This window comes from Pseudonaja textilis, chromosome 3, assembly GCF_049901715.1.
Source record: "Pseudonaja textilis isolate UNSWEBS1 chromosome 3, rPseTex1.2, whole genome shotgun sequence".
Lineage (NCBI taxonomy): Eukaryota > Metazoa > Chordata > Lepidosauria > Squamata > Elapidae > Pseudonaja > Pseudonaja textilis.
In genome coordinates, this window is record NC_141992.1 from 107471462 (window position 1) to 107489418 (window position 17957).

At 36.3% G+C, this 17957-nt stretch overlaps 1 protein-coding gene across 2 annotated transcripts in view; it reads right to left on the reverse strand.

Moving 5' to 3' along the window:
• The window catches only part of POLR3F (RNA polymerase III subunit F), a 95616-nt gene that overhangs the window by 41790 nt on the left and 35869 nt on the right, over positions 1 to 17957 (reverse strand). For both annotated transcript variants that reach the window (XM_026718713.2, XM_087930555.1), the window contains exon 5: positions 17540 to 17652. In XM_026718713.2, coding sequence (XP_026574498.1) covers positions 17540 to 17652 — 113 coding nt within the window. The remainder of the gene's footprint in view (positions 1 to 17539; positions 17653 to 17957) is intronic.

A 17957-nucleotide genomic window follows, 5' to 3' on the forward strand; every position in this document is an offset into this window, starting at 1 on the left:
GAACATATACATGAAGATCAAAATGGATTTCTCCCGACCAGACAAATCAGGAATAACTTAAGAATATTACTAGATGTCTTAGAATTTTATGAAGCCCACCCCGAAAAACAAACTGCACTTATGTTTTTAGTTGCAGAGAAGGCCTTCAATAATTTAAATTGGCAATTTTTAATCCAAAAAAATTATAATATGAATTTAGGCACCAAATTTGAAAATATTATAACAACCATTTATGATACACAACAGGCTAATATTATAATAAATGGGGAATATACCCGCCCAATAAAAATAGAAAAAGGAGTCAGACAAGGCTGTCCACTCTCACCCCTACTCTTCATATTATCATTAGAAGCATTACTAATGCGAATTAGACAGAACCCAGACATAAAAGGGTTAAAGGTTAAGAAAGAAGAATATAAGTTGCAAGCATTTGCGGATGATATGATTTTTTTCACTGAAGAACCAATAGAAAGAGGACAAAAATTAATGAATGAATTCGAACAATTTGGAGCAGTAGCAGGATTTAAAATTAATAGGAAGAAAACAAAATTAATGACTAAAAATTTAACAGAAAATAGAAATAGAAGAAGTTATGGGAATACAAGTGATAAAGAAAGTTAAATACTTAGGAATATGGTTGACAGCACATTGTAAGACACTTAAGGAAAATAATTATGATAAACTCATGCAAGAGGTAAAGAAGGATTTAGAAACATGGGGCAAGCTGCAACTTTCATTATTAGGCAGGATTGCTGCTATTAAAATGAATATTCTTCCAAAATTCCTATATATATTTCAGACAATCCCAATCAAAGTACACACATTTTTTTTGAAGAACTTAATAAAATAACTGTAAAATTTACCTGCAAGGGAAAAAACCTAGAATAAATTTAAAGGCAATGCAGGATATGAAGAGCAGGGGAGGGCTGGCACTTCCCAATTGGGAGTTGTATTATAGTGCAGCCTCTTTAATATGGTTGAAGGAATGGGTGAATTTAACCAATAAGAGAATATTATTCTTAGAAGGCCATGACTTGCAGAGGGGGTGGCATGCTTTTTTATGGGATGTAGGGAAAACCAGCCAGAAATATTTTCAGACACCTAATCAGAGACTCATTATTAACTAACTGGAAGAAAATACGGAAAAAACTCTATTTAAAAATACCAATTTGGATTTTAACAATGGAGGGGATGATTCACCCAAATAATCTGGATGTCACTAAAATGATTAAATATAAGGACCTATTGGATACGCGAGGAAATTTGAAATTGTGGCAAGAACTTCAAGAGTGGGGGCTAAAAATTGATCAGTGGGCATATCTTCAAATTCAAAGTAGATATAAACAGGACAAGAAAGAATCTGGAATTAACAATAAACTCCAGCAATCAGATAAAATTTTATTAGGATCAGTCAAAAAAAATATAACAAAATTTTATAATTATTTATTAGAAGTAGAATTAGAAGAAGAAATTGTAAAAGGGAATATGATAGCCTGGAGTAGGAATATAGGATGTAGATCACTATAACAGAATGGGAAAAGGTCTGGGGTAGAAATAATAAAATTAAAAAATCGGTAGCATACAAAGAAAATGCCTATAAAATATTTTATAGGTGGCACCTTCGTCCTGTGAGATTAGCAAAGATGCACCCCAATATGAATCCGAATTGCTGGAAATGCAAAAAAAAAGAGGGAACTTTTTTCCATATGTGGTGGTCCTGTACAGAAGCTCAAAAATATTGGCAGAAAATTAGAAATTGGCTGGAGGAAATTACAAGAGAACAGATCGAATTCAAACCAGAGTCCTTTCTGTTAGGGATCTTTGATAAACAAATATCAAAAAAAAGTGAAATATATAATAATACACATTTTGACAGCGGCCAGATTGGCTTTTGCACAATGTTGGAAGCAGCCTCATGTTCCATCAGAGGAGATGATTATTCAAAAAATTTCAAGTTGTGCAGAAATGGACATATTAACTTTGGCATTAAAAAATAAAGACACTTCAATATACTACAATAGCTGGAACTGCTGGTACAAATGGATAGACCGAAGATAGACTTCACGCTAAAAGGCAAAAGAGGACAGGATAGATCCATAGTAGGGATACACAGATATATGCAAGGATTAGGTGTGTGTATATGGCATAAAATAAGGATAAAAAAGAGGTCTTACAAACGTTGAAGATGAGAATGTTTTTAATTGTTTTCTATTTTTTTCTTTCTGTTTTTTTCTTCCTTTCTTCTTTCTCTCTCTTTCATTTATGTATGTGTTGTTGGTTTGTTTTAATTGTAAAATCAATAAAAATTATTTTTTTAAAAAAGAAGATAATAGAACTGGAGTTCCAGAATATATGTATAATAGGTGGTTTTAATGCAAAATCGTGGACCCAGAATCGGACTATAAAACTAGAAACATAAATAAAAAAGTGAGGAAAACACTACACAAAGCCTTTTTTTAGAATGGTGAGGAATTAAGTATCCAAGATGTATGGAGACAGACCTACTCTGAGAAAAATCAATACTCATTTTACTCACATAGACATGTGTCATGGTCCAGAATAGATATGATGTAGCTATCAGCAGAGCTAAGACCTAACATACAAGAGAAACATTGAAATAGATACTTGGGCAGACCACAACCCGATAACAGCTACGTGGAAAGGACAAAAAAAGAAATTGAGATGGACAATGAATCAAACAATAATTAAAGCAAAGGAATATACTAAGTTCAAGGAGAAAGAATTGGATTTCTTCTTTAAGAACAGAAAAGAAGATACTTCATTATAAAATGTATGGGATACTGCAAAGGCATATATTAGAGGACTAACAGTAACATATACAGGGAACAGGAATAAGAAAAAGAAACAAGCACAAAAGAAGTTGGAAGAAGATTATAAAAGATTAGAGATGGAACTACAGAAAGACTCACAAAAAAGAATATAAAATATCAAATGGAGCTTAACAATCTAATGGATTGAATGGAAAAAGATGAATTAGCACAAAAAATTAAAAGCTCTAAACAAAACTTTTTTGAAAATGCAAGGAAGCCAGGAAAATGGCTGGCATATAAACTGAAAAACAAGAAAGAAAAAAAGCAGATCCATCATCTAAGGTAAGAAAGGAGCTCTGCATTACCGTAATGAGAAAAAGGAAATAATACAAAAATACTATGAAAAACTATATGATCAAGAGACAATTTCAGAAGATAAAGTTAAACAATACTTACAAAAAGCGGAGCAACCACCAGTACCAGAAACAGTTTAAACAACACTAGAAGAAAGAATAACAATGGAACTAATAGAAGCAATCAAAAGGCAAAATAATGGTAAAACACCAGACCCAGATGGACAAACAGCAGAATTATTTAGAAACTTGCAAGACTCTTTGGGTATCCCGATGTTGGAAGTTTTAATGAAGTGTTGCTTGAGACAGATACCAAACTCTTGGACAGAAGCATATATTATTCTCATATCAAAGAGGACTTAGACCTACAACTTTTGTGGTTAGCCGGCAGCAGGTGTGGACGACTAAGGAGAGCAAGGACTCAGATGAGGGGTGAGGACCATTAGGGAGTAGACTGCTGCATTCAGAGATCATGGGGGTGATGAGGAGGTTCCCGAGGAGCCTGTGCCAAGTGCGCGTGTGTGCAGGGCTGCTCGTAGGAAAGAACAGCTGCAGCAGCATGGGCGACTCAGGAGCAAGGCTGCAAGGTAATGGCCCCTCCTTCAAGAAGATAAAAGCCAGCTGTGAATCAGACGTTCTTTGTAGGAAGCAAAAACGTTTTGAAACTTCAGCCTCATGGACATTGCAGTATCTTAGTTGGTATTTGAAGACTCTTGTGTTGTAAAATATTTCTTATCTGTTATTATTGGCAGCCTCGCACAGTTTTGGCAAGGCTTGTGGTTATCAAAGTTAATTAGTTTGCAGCAGCCTTTTAACCGGGAATTCGTAAGAATCATTAAAAGGTTTCTGTTCCCTTTGGTTCGTGTTTGTTTTACTGGAAAAGGGTTTGGGTCAGAACAACAACATTAAGAACTATAGGCCGATATCACTAAGAACTATAGACTGATATCACTATTGAATGTGGCCTACAAAATATTCACATCAATAATAGCAGAAAGGTTGAAGAGATTTTTAAATCAATTTATACACCCAGATTAAAACAGCTTTTTACTTAAGAGACAAATCAAAGACAATATGAGAATAATTTTGTACACACTGGAATAATATGAAGCACACCTGGAGAAGCAATTGGTATTGATTTTCTTAGATGTGCAGAAGGTCTTTGACAACGTGAACTGGCAGTTCATGCTGGCACAATTAAAAGAAATGGACTTTGGGGAGAGATTTATTAAAATGATTGTGGCAATATATTATAAACAAACTGCAAAAGTTATGGTAAATGGTGATATGACAGAAAGTGTTAATATTAAGAAGGGTACAAGACAGGGATGTCCTTTGTCGCCATTATTATTTGTTTTGACTTTAGAAGTACTAAACAGAAATATTAGACAAGATAGGGAGATAAAGGGCATGGAAATAAAAAAGGAAGAGTATAAGCTGTAGGCATTTGCAAATGGCCTAGTTTTTATTTTAGAAGATCCACTGGAAACAGGACCTAAGTGTCAACTCATAAAATATTTCTATTGTCCTTTAGAGTTGCCAACAGAAAAGGCGGGGGAGCAATGAGGCAGCTTGCAAACCAAAACTGCATTTCATAAATGTTTTCAAAGATAGTAACTAGGTGATCGAAGTTTCTGCTGCGCAAAATCCTAACTGGAGAGCATGATTGATGACTCTTGGCTATGAATGTGTCCCTTGGATAATATGAATTATGATACACCCAGGAGGGGGAAAACCAGGGTCAAGGGTGACAACGACATCATTCATAAATAAAATACTTAGGGATTTTCTTAATAGCTAGATGCATAACGATTAAGGAAGATAACCATCAGAAACTATTGCTGATAGATCTGGAAAAGTGGAAAGGTTTGCAATTATCATCAATAGGAAGAGTAGCAACAATTAAAATGAATATATTGCCAAGGTTACTATATTTATTTCAAACAGTCCAGATAAAGTTGGGGAAAAAATACTTCGAGAATCTTAACAAAACAATATTGAAATTTATTTGGCAAGGGGGAAAAAAAGCAAGAATTAGCTTTAAAATGCTACAGGATGCAAGAGGGAGAGGGGTTTTTGGACTGCCTAATTGGGAACTATACTACCAAGCCACGGCCTTAACACGGATGAAAGAATGGATACTATTGAGGAATACAAGATTGTTGACTTTGGAGGGACATGATCTAAACTGGGTTGGCATGCATTTTTATTGGTATTGGAAAAACAAGATACATGATTACTTTCAGAGGCACTATATAAGAAATGCTTTATTGTTAATATGGGAGAAAATTAGAGAACAGTACTATTTGAAAGTACCAGTTTGGCTTTCTACAATGGAAGCACTCAATCATTCGAATATTTTTAATATAGGAAATATTGTAAGATACAAAGATATCTTAAATGAAAGGGGTGAGCTCAAAGCCAAGCAGGAATTGGCCGAACAAGGAATCGATATGATATGGTAGTCAAATATCATATCGATATATGACATTGCAAATGCAGTCGAGATATGAAAAAGATGTTAAAACATAGGGCTTTTATAAAGAACTGACAGAGTTGGATAAGATACTAACAGGAACAGAAGAAAGGTTGATAAAAAATTGCATAGTTACTTATTGGGTATTAAATCAGAAGAGGAACAAGTGAAGGAGACAATGATAGCATGGGCAAAGAATTTTGGTTATACAATAACACGATAATTGGCAGAAATTATGGGATAGAAACTATAAGGTAACAATGTCAACCGCATACAAAGAGAACTTGTATAAGATGTTTTACAGATGGCATTTTGCACTAATGAGGTTGGCAAAGATGTTCAAAGACAAATCAGTGAAGTGTTGGAAATGCCACCAAACACTCGACACATACCATCATATGTGGTGAACATGTGTTGAAGCTAAAAAATATTGGACAAAAATACCTTTCTGGTTGGAAAAGATGATACAACAGGGCATTGATTTAAAATCAGAAATATTCCTGTTGTGGATCTGAAACTATCTGAAACTTACAGCAAAGAGAATGCATATCTGAATATTCCTGTATTAACTGCAGTGAGAATTGTATTTGCTTAAAATTGGAAAGGGGAACAGATTCCTGCTGAAGAAAATGTGATTAGGAAAATACTAGAATTTGCAGAAATGAATAGATTAACACTTGCAATTAAAGAAAGAGAACAAATTGAATATTATTACAAGGTATGGGAATTATTTGACAATGGTTAGAGAAAAAATATGAAAGCTAAATATAGGTAATGGATTAGTCAAGAATGTTGAAGTATAGTAGATACCTTGATAGAAGTAAATAAGCTAAGAAGAAGAGTAAAGGGATAGAGCCATTAAGTATATTAAGATAAGATGAGAGAATACTAATGTAATGAATATGACTGTAAATAACAACTGTATTGCACAAGATATTTGTATTCAGATAACACGTCATCAAATGGAAGAAGATATGTTTGTAATAAAAATAAAATTAAAAATTAAAAAAAGAACAACTAGAAGGGTAAAACCTATATATAAGTGAAAAGATGGAAGTAAAGATGCTATCTGTTAATAAAAATGGATTGAACTGCCCCCCCAAAAGAAAAACCTTTACAAAATTACAAAGATTAAAATTGGATATAATTTGTCTTCAAGAAGTGCATATTAAAAAGCAACACAGTATGCACAAGAAGTGCATATTAAAAAGCAACACATACCCCAAAATTGGGAAATTGTACTCATCACTAGCACATCAAAAGAAAAGAGGAGTAGTACTATATGTCAGAGAATCATTAAAAACTAAACAAATACATGCAGATGAAGAAGAAAGAATACTAATGACGTAGGTATTAATAAACCAGAAACAAACCCTCTTGATAGCAATATACGTTCCAAATAATAAGCAGGAAGAGTTCTACAAAAGACTTCATAAAAAGATAACAGAAATGGACTATGAAAATATATGAATAATGCGGGATTTCAGTGCAATTATGGACTTCAAAAAAGATTACAGAAGCAGAAAAAGAAATAAAAAATAAGAACACTTCCCAAAACCTTTTCCAATATGACACAAGAAATAGGCTTGCAGAATATATGAAGAGAGCTTAACCCAAAGGTAAATCAATACACATTCTATTTGAGTAGACATCAATTGTGGTCAAGAATAGACATGGTGTGGATGACCTCAAGAATGAGAACAGAAATCCAAGAGGTAGAGATAGCAATGGACATATATGGACAGACCACAATCCCATAAAAATTGCATGGAAGGGACAAAAGAAGAAACTGAGATGGACAATGAATCAAATGATCCTAAAAGACAAGAAGTTTAACAAATGATGGAAAAAGAAATGGAATTTTTCTTTAAAGAAAAAAAAAAGAAGAAACATCACTACAAAATGTCTGGGACATGGCAAAAGCATACATGCAAGGATTAGCAATAATTTTTTTTGAACATGCCAATAAGCCAGGGAGATGGTTAGTGTACAAGTTGAAAAAAGAAAAAGAAAAGAAAATAATACACCAATTGCTAGATAAAAAGGGGTTCCTTCATCATCAGAATGAAGATAAAAAGAAAATAACTCAGGAATTCTTTAGGAAATTGTATAGTCAAGAAAAAAACACTAGAAGATACAACTAAACAATATCTGGAAAAGGCTGCACTAACCAAAATACCAGTGAGAGAAATGTTAAATGAAAGAATAACAACAATGGAAATAACAGAAGCAATTAAAAGACAAAAAAACAATAAAACACGTGGACCAGACGGATTCCCTGTAGAACTTTATAAAAGTCTATAAGAGACACTAAGACTGGTGACACTAAGACACTAAGAGACACTAAGACTGAAGCATCACAAAGGCCGAACTCCCAAAAACTTGGACAGAAGCATATGTTACACTAATCCCAAAGGAAGACACAGATCCTCAACAGATAAAAAACTACAGACCAGTATCATTACTAAATGTAGATGATAAAATATTCGCCGTTATAATCTCAGAAAGACTAAAAAGATTTTAAATGAATTCATACATCTTGACCAGAATGGTTTTTTACCTAAAAGACAATTGAAAAATAATATGAGATTATGAACGTATTGGAATACTACAAAGTCTACTTCGAAAAACAGTTTAACATTGGTTTTTTTGGATGTACAGAAAGCCTTTGATAACATGAACTGGCAATTTATGATATTACAATTGAAAAGTATGAACTCCGGTGAAAATTTTGTAAAGATGATCCAAGCAATATATTCCAATCAAACTGCAAAAGTGATAGTAAATGGAGAAGTAACAGAAAAACTTAACATAAATAAGGGTACAAGACAAGGGTGTCCACTGTCCCCCCTTTTATTTATATTAAACCTGGATGTCTTACTTAAACAGACTAGACAAGACCCAGAAACAAAAGGCTTGAAGATAAAAAAGAACAATACAATACAAGCTTTTGCAGACAACCTAGTATTTATTTTGGAGGAACCCTTAGAAACAGGACCCAAATTAATACAGAAAATAGCAGAGTTTGGTGCGGTGGCAGGACTTAAAATAAACAAGGAAAAGACCAAAATATTGACAAAGAACCTTACAAATTAACAAAAAATCAAACTGATGGAAAAGATGGACATGCAGATAATTTAAAAAATTAAATATTTGGGGATTTGGCTAACAGCAACATGTACATCCATTAAAGAAGACAACTATACTAAATTAATACAGCAAATAAAGACGGATCTGGACAAATGGATAAATCTACAGCTGTCATTGATCGGAAAGATAGCTACAACAAAAATGAATAGTCTACCGAAATTGCTATTCTTATTTCAAATAATCCCGATAAAATTAGGAAAAATGTTTTTTGAGGACTTAAATAGACTGATCCCCAAGTTCATCTGGTAAGGCAAAAAAAACAAGAAAATGCTACAAGGTACCAAAAACAAGGGTGGGTTTGGGCTCCCGAATTGGGAGCTGTACTATCAGGCTTCACTGCTCACATGGGTGAAGGAGTGGATAAATTTAAAGAACAAAAGAATATTGATGATAGAAGGGCATGATTTACAATAGGGGTGGCACACATTTATATGGTACATGAAAAATAAACCACATAGATATCTCCAAAGACACTATGTTAGAAATGCTCTGTTGTCAGTATGGGAAAAAATCAAACAGAACCACTATATGAAAATACCAGTCTGGCTATCCACGATGGAAGCGCTAATATACCCTAATGTATCAGGATAAAATTGTAAGGTATAAAGATATACTTACTGAACAGGGGGACCTAAAATCTTAACAGAAATGTAAAAAGCAGACTGGTGGCCACTTATCCAAATTCAAATGAGATATAAAAAAGATATAGAAATATATGGATTCTATAAGGAACCCCAAGAAGTGGATAAAATACTATTAGGGACAGATGAAAAATCAATACAGAAAATTTATAATTACCTATTGAATTTTAAAATGGAAGAATATGTAAAAGAAAGTATGATAATATGGGCAAAAAAAATGGGTACACTATAGAATTAGATAATAGGCAAAAATTGTGGGAAAGAAATTATAAATTAAATATGTCAACAGCTTACAAAGAAAACTTGTACAAAATGTTTTATAGATGGCACTTGCCATCAGCAAGAATGGCAAAAATGCTTCCACATATGTCACCAGAATGCTGGAAATGCAAACAGACAATGGGATCCTACTATCATATGTGGTGGATCTGTCCAACGGCAAAAATATTGGTCAAAGAGATGGGGGGAGGGCGGAGCTGGCATCATGGTGGTACGATGTGCGATCTTGATCCTCCAAGATCGCCATCGATATCTCAGCTGCTGGACTGTCCTGACTGACCTAAACTGTCCCGTAGAGACAGTGATTGATAAGGGCATGTCCTGATGATTCCCAGGGACATCGCAAAGTCCCTGGTTGATCCAGGAAAAGCCCTTTTTGCTGGCAGCGGAGAGGCAGCCATTCAAGCTGCTGAAGCTGGGACAGCTCCGGAATGGAAGAGATTGAAAGAAAGTGTGTCAGTTTGGTGAGATGAACTTTTACTTATTATTTCTTGAAGAGAACACCCTGAAAGACTTAAAGTGGAATTAAAAGTGAAGGGAAAAGAGTTTAAGCGGCGAGATTAAGCTAGTTAAAGTGAAAGGTTTTTTTTCTGTTCCCTTTTTATTGGAATTCTGAACTTGGTAAAGCTTCTTAATTCTAAACTGGACTGGACCTTTTAAAATTTCCTATTCCTGTTGGTATTTCTTTTTTTAACAATCCTCTTGAAAGTTTGTTTTTGATTGAGATTCTTCTTTCTGATTTGAGATTTATTTCTTTTTAAAACAAAAGATTTTACTTTTTTTTATGTTCTTGGCTTTCCTGGAAATATGAGGGGGAAGTGAAAGTGAAGGAAAATAAGTAGCACTGCCGCCTAGAGGGTTGGATACATTGTTTTCTTTTTTCTTTTACTTGTTTATGTATTTGTGTTATACTCAAGGACTCTGAGCTTTGCACTGGAAAAGATACCGGGATGAGCATGGCAGTTTGCTTACACAGGTGCCCATCTGTGAAACTAGAGAAAGCTGGAGTCCGGAGTTGAAGTTGAAAGAAAGATTGAAGTGACCTTGAAAACACGAACTGGAAACTTTGCTGATTTATCAAAGAACCTTGAATATTTGGTGGCAGAGGCTTGCTTTACATTAGAATTGTTTGTTACTTTTTACCTTCTTTTCTACTTCCCCTCTAGTTGGGTTTTTTTTAATTTGGATTTCAATTTTTTTAAACCAGGAACTAGAATGTAAATTTTTTATCTTAACCTCCTCACCAACTGGAGGACAACGATCTATGCAGACAGGAGAAAGAGAAAGAGAAGGAAGTGACACTGCAGATGATCATGCAAGGAATTCAGAAGATTGAGCAAAAAATTGAAGACAGATGAGAAAGTGAAAAATATTCAACAGATGATGATGAAATATGAAGACAGATGATTTTCTCTGCCTCCTCTGCCATCATGTACCATTCACGCAGGTGGTTTGGGGCCCCATGGGCCAAGCAGGCAGCATATAGGTCATCATTCAGTCCATCTTTGATCCAACAGACTAGGATATCCTCTGGCCAGTTGACTGGGGCCAGCCAGGTCACGAAATTCCTCAGTGTATTCAGCTACCGGGCGACGGCCTTGCTTTACAACTCTGATGCGGTCGCAGGCTTTTCTATCAGTGAGAGGGTCTTTGAAGCGGGAGCGTAGGGCCATCATGAAGTGGTCAAGGTTCCTTAATTCTGGGGCACTGACGTTGTGGAGCGTCACCATCCATCTGGCTGCTGCCCCTTCAAGGGCCAGGGTGACAACTCATTGGAAAATTCTGCCCGTATTCTTGCATGTAGGTGAGGACTTGCGCCAGGAAAAATCCCAGTTTCTGGGGGTCCCCATTGAATTTTACTCCCAGGGTGGGACCTTCCTCTGCAGATGTATGTCTCTGGGTTGGTCAGGGTTAATCCCCTGTTCCCCTGTTAGGGGTCGGGTACCTGGTATGGCTGCTGGTTCTTCAGCTTGTCCCGCTGCCCGATCATTCTCAGCTGAATCCGGGGTGGTGGCTTAGGTTCTCTCATTTTCTAGTTCCCTTGCTCTCCTGCGTTGGCGTCCTGGTGCATCCCTCACCTTGAGGTTCTCCAGGGCTTCCCTCATGAGGCGATTTATGTACTGTCTCAGTTGGTCGTCGGCCGGTGGCTCCTCGCCGCATTCTTCCTAAACCGATAGAGCCTCCAGCTCCAATTGCCACCCAGGTTTACGATTACCCCGGGTGAGGGTTATTCCGCTGGTTCTTCCATCCCAGCTGTCTCTCTTTTGTATGCCTATAGACCACCAGGGCTTTGTGGAGGTTTTGTAGGCAGCTTTGCTATCTTCAATGGGGTCCATCAAGTCAGTATCTGGCTGGGTAACTGTCAATGTTTCTCCCCAGCATTTGGCTTCCCCTTGGTCCTTGCTGTACTCAGACATTTTCCTTTTTTGCAGGGTCCCCTCAGTAGAGTGAAGGTTTAAAAAAAAAAAAAATTCCTCTCCGGGCTGACCTCTATTGCAGACGCTGCTTTATGTCAGGCTACAGAACTTTGCCATTCAATCAACTAGAATGAACTTCTGAAAACATATCAAAACGCATCAAAAGGAATCTTTTATTGAGATGAGACAATTGATGTAGGGTTTAAAAGCAGCGTTCTATGGTCTCTCAGGCATGCAAAGATAGATAAGGGAGTTTAAAACCTCTCCCCTTATCTTGATATATATTTAGCAAAACAAAGAGCCAACATATTAATTCCCCCCGCCCCCTTTTTAGAATGATCTTTTGCAGAGTTTCCCAGGACAAATCTCCCTGTGGAATTTTTATGGTCTCTTCATCTCCCGGCTGTCTCTCTCAGAGGTGATAGGTTCCAGCCATCTGGGTTTCATCCTTCCATTGTATCATGTGCAGGTTATACAAATTCGATATAAGTTTAAATATATTCAGGTTACATCAAGAAGGATTTCTTTATCAGACTCCCCGCTTTTCTTCTTCCACTGAAGGAATGACAGATACACGGATCTGACACAACCTAATATTTATTGCCCTGCTTACAGAAACTGCCTTTCTATCTTATTACATTCTTGGCAGTACCCTAGACTTCCTATCACCTGAGCTCTGGAGTTTTTTTAATTTTCTTTGCTGGTACTTTGCTGGGGCTTGACTTTCCTAAAGGGGAAGGATTGTTTTAAGCTTTTTACACTGCTGTTGGGAGGAAATACTCCCCTGGAAATACTTCCAGCCAGGATGCAACAATCAGCACTTTGAAGAAATAATTGAATAATGAAGAAGAGCTGCTGGAAAGAAGCTTTTAATGACAAGGAACCAAGATGAGTGACATTCAGCAAGGCCTCTTGGCTAGCTAGAAAGATTGACATTCAAACATAAGTTTATGGACTTTCGGTTTGAAGGGCTTCGGCGACAGGAATCCGCGATCGTGTGCGGTTTCTGCCTGGGCTTGCCGCTGGAGCCAGCCGGCTCGGGGCTAAGCCACCCCATAGAGGTGGTAAAGAAGGGGGAGACTGCCAGCAGGGTCGAGGAGAGCTGCATCTTTCCTCCTCAGCTGGCCATTACTCCCTTTCCCAAAGGCAATAGGAGCGGTGGTCAGAAATGGCCACCTCAAAGAAAAACTCAACCGGAAAAGAAAGTGCAGGAAGAAGATAAGAAGTGATAGTTTTGGCTGACTGGGCTAAGTTGAAAAAGCAATAAGTAAGGTACCCTGGAATTTAAATTTTACAAGAAATAACATTGCTCCCAAAGAAGAGTTGGAAGCAGTGAAAGAAAGTGAAAAAGGAAAGGTTTGACTTTTTTTTTTCTTCTCTCTCTTTCCTTACATTGACAACTAAGAGATCAGAATAAGAAATCGGAAAAATCCGCTTTGGCATCAATAGGCAATTAAGCTGAAAAAACAACTAAATGCCAAAGGAACAATAAAGATTTCTGGCATTAAAAACATTTTCTTTTATAAGCAGGAAGGGAGAGGAAAAGAATAAGGGCAGGATTTGGAGGGAGGAGACTGCCTGGACTTCAAAAGAATCTAAAGTAAAGCTTCAACAAGACTTCTAAAAGATACATTTTAACTGAGATTTTGCAACTAAATAGTAACCCCAGGAAGAGAAAGTGGAAAAAAAAGAAAGAGCAAAAAGAAACAGCTTGTGTGTATTTGGATTACTTGGTGACTTTTGGATTTTTGGTTATTATATTTGAATGACTAAAATCAATTGGGTGGTTGTTTAAAAATTTCTACAATGGCATTACTTTTGGATGAATTGAAAATGGAACTTAAAAAGTACAAAGAAGATGCACAAGAAGGGAAGGGTTCCTTTGGCTTCGTTTTTCAATTTCTAGAAATGGAGATTTGGAACTATGAGAAACAACAAGAAAAGACTGCAAAACAAGAAGACTGGGACAAAGAAGAAGCCACCTAATGAACAGGTAACTCTATGTGGGGAAGAAAAAAGGAAAGGGGGGAAAGAGGATGGACAATTTACGACTTAAAAAAACAACCAAAGAAAAGAAAAATAATTCGAAAAATAAGTATAATACTGGAAAGCAACAGAAAAGGGGAATACAGAAGAGGGAAATAGAGGTAGAGAGACAAAGGGGTAAAAAGGGGAGAGAGAAGAAGAGAGAGAAGAAGAAAAGGAAAAGAAGTTACAAAGGTCCGGAGCAAGATATAAAGAAACAGGACCTATTTAGAGATAATGGGTGAAAATCTAACTGAAAGGGGGATTCTGTAAAGGTACATGAGATTGTGTTGTTATATTTGCAATAGAAATAACTTTAGAAAATTGGAAACAACATATGATTAGAATGAGGGATAGAATGGTTAGTGTAACTTAGTGAAATGTTTGTGAATAAAGTAAATGAAATAAAATAAATGAGAAAATTGAATTAGGAAGGAATGGGAACACTTTAATTAGTCAATGTTTTATAAAATATAAGTGAAGAGGGGGGGAATTGATTATGGAAAGTTTATAATTGCTCCCATAGAAGTATGATATTTAATTGAAAAGTAACGTGAAAAATGTTAAGACTTTACTGAATATTAATATTAATGATAGAATTGAATAGTAATGGAATGTTGTTTTAATTATATACATTTATAATTTTTTCTTTTCTTTTTTTTTAAGATTACTGTGTGTAGTTTTAAGAATGTACCAAGCAGAATCCGAATGGAAGTTATTTATTATATTAAGTGTTATAACTTTAGGGGAAAGATATAAAGGCGTCATACTCCAATTAGTAACTACAGGAGAAATTTTGTTTAATGAGAAAAGATTGACAATTGAAACAGGACAGAAAAAAAATATAAATATAATGATTTGAACTGAGATGAAATAAATACAATAAAATTGAGGAAATTAAAAGAGGGGAGAAGCCATGTAGAAAATGTAAAATTGTAATAAGATATGGAATAGAATATAAAAATGAGCATGAACCTGAATTTGTGTCTGCGCGAAGAAATGTAACCCGGGATTATGCTGCTTTCAAAAAAGATGTTTTAATTGTATTTCTTTTATTTTTGTGAAAACTCAAATAAAATTTACAAAAAACAACAACATAAGTTTTATGTTGTGACTCGGAGGTTTGAGCCTGCTCTATTAGAAGACACAGGCTCAAGTAATGAGGAAGAGGAGGATTTGGCTCTGAGGTTTGAGCCTGCTTTGCTGGAAGATTCGGAATCATCTTCCTCCCCAGGACCTTCTTCCCTGGTTGTGCCTCAGGTGTCGGCAGATAATCAGGAGAGAGTGCCGGAGTCCTTGGCTGAGGATCAAGCCAAGGAATCCTGGTTTGATGCAAGGCAAAGACGCAGGCAGAAGCGTGAAATGCAACGTAAAGGGAAATGTCAAATCAGGGACTGACTTGAGAGACTGACACGCCCCTCAGGAAATAAAAGAGGGCGTGTTAGCTCTGAATCCTCATTCGGGAAAATTTTGTTTATTCAAGATAGCAGCTTTGACAAATTCTGTGCGGTGTCTGCCTTTTGATTTATGGTCTTGTTTGTTATCGGACCCGGCAGGCAGCTTTTGGAAGACTGCCAAGGACTTCTCCAGTCAAAGGAATTTAACTCTGTCGTTCCTGGTCCTGCCTGTTTATTTATGTTCCTTTGAAAACTTGGACTCTCACCTTGTGGTCACAGGTGAGACAGAACAAGTTTACATACCCTTTCTGAGTTTTGGTCTAAAACTGGTTTTTGAACTTTAATTCAATGCTTGGTGACATTTGATCCTATGTTTATTGATAGCATAATTTTCCCTATTCAGCTTTGTCTAGAAGGAAAAAGGTTAACATCTGTTCCTGAAAAGAAACTGGGTTGAGAAATCTGGCTAGTTCCTGTATCTATTTGTTCTGGTAATTGGTTTAAAAAGCATTAAGTAGCTGTTACTGTTGTGATTTAATTATTTGTGTTGTGTTTGAATTTTTTCCTGCCTCATGGTTTGTTTTTCTATATGGGTAGGAGGTCTTCCTTCACTGCTTTAGTGGTTCCTGGAACTGTCCTTTTGGGGTGTACTTCCAAGAGGTAGGATGCAAGCTTGGCACTGATTTTTTTACTGCCTTTCTCGGGGGCATGTGAACTTTCCTTAAATCTGGATGATTTCCTTAGGATATCTTGTGAGGTAAGTGAGATCAGCTGACATCTTTAAGTGGTGCAAATGGATCTACTGTAAGGATTGCTTCTCCTAGGTGCACTCTTTCGGGAGAGCTTAAATGACCTCTCTGCTAAAGGGTTTCACTTTATGAGCAAAAGTTGGCTGCTGATCGTTATCATTGCATTTTAACTATTTTAATTCCTCAATGTGCTCTGGCACCCTGCTGATTTGTAATTCAAGGTTGCAGGTATTTTTAATTTAATGATTGGTATTTAGGGCAGCTTTTTGCAAGCAAAGAAGTTTTTTGTATTTTTGTACAGGTAATCTTTGACTTACAGCAATTCATTTAGTGACCATTTAAAGTTACAGTGGCACTGAATAAAGTGACATGACCGTTTTTCACACTTACAACTGTTGCAGCATCTCCATGGTCACGAGAGACCAGGTGTCAGCCTTCAAGATCTTCTACTATTACTTTGCATCTTTTGGCTGCCATAATTAATGGGGGGAAGAGGGGGTAAAGCGAGCTGGAGGTGTTACATTCTTGTGTTGTGTAAAATGAGGAGGGGGGAGTATAAATTCTTGCTTAGGTTTCTATTTCTCGCTTAGCTTTCTTTTTTCTGTGCAACTGCAAACTTTTATCAAAATATGCCAAGGTCAATGGACAGAGGCCTCATCATCACCTGAAGATGTCCACATGATCATATTCACAACTTTTAATTGGAAGAATCATTTGAACTATTGGGGGTGGGAACATTTCCATCACTTTGTATATGTGATTTGCACGCCTAATTCCTCAGATTCAGAATTCTATGATTGCTACCACTTCAATTTCAGTAAAATATATATTTTCCCTAATCTAAGGAGTCTATTTTTTTCTTGAATTTTGAATGGAGCTCCACCTGACACCAGGCGAGGAGAAGCGCCTTGTGACTTGAGTGATGTTGAGTTGGCCATGCCCACCCAGCCACGCCTACCCAGCTGGTCATTAGGACAGAGAACCGGTTGTTAAATTATTTGAATCCCACCATTGTATATTACAATGTATATTTAAAAAGGACTTGACATAGCCAGTACACTGCTGCTGCAAAATGTGATGTATAATAACAAAAAATGTACACACACACACACACACACACACACACACACACACTCATATATACAGTATGTATGTATGTATATACATATGTATGAATGTATATATACACATACATATGTATGTTTTCTTAAGTATATCTATAAACATATATATATAAACTTGAAGATCACTGAGCTAGTTAAAAATTATAGATGTACTCACTGCTACAGACTTTACAGCTTTAATGAGTTTCTTGCTCTCCAAATTCTTCAGGATCTTGTTGATCTCTGTTAATGGAAGATTGCTTTTGTATCTGATGTCTCTGCTCCAAATGCCTGAGTTTTTAAAAAGATGAAAAATTAAATTAGCTGAGTAATGTATCACATATTTGATTACATTGTAGATGGTTCTCAAACTTTTTATTTTTCCTCTACTAAATAATTAAATAACACACACACACACACACACACACACATTCATACGTACATACAGGTAATCCTCGAGTTAAGATAGGTCATTTAGTAGTAGTTCAAAGTTACGACAATACCCCCAAAAGTACTTACGACCCAGTCCCAAAATTATGACTGTTGCAGCACTCCTGCGGGCATTCATTCTTATGACCAACTGGCCCCACCTATCC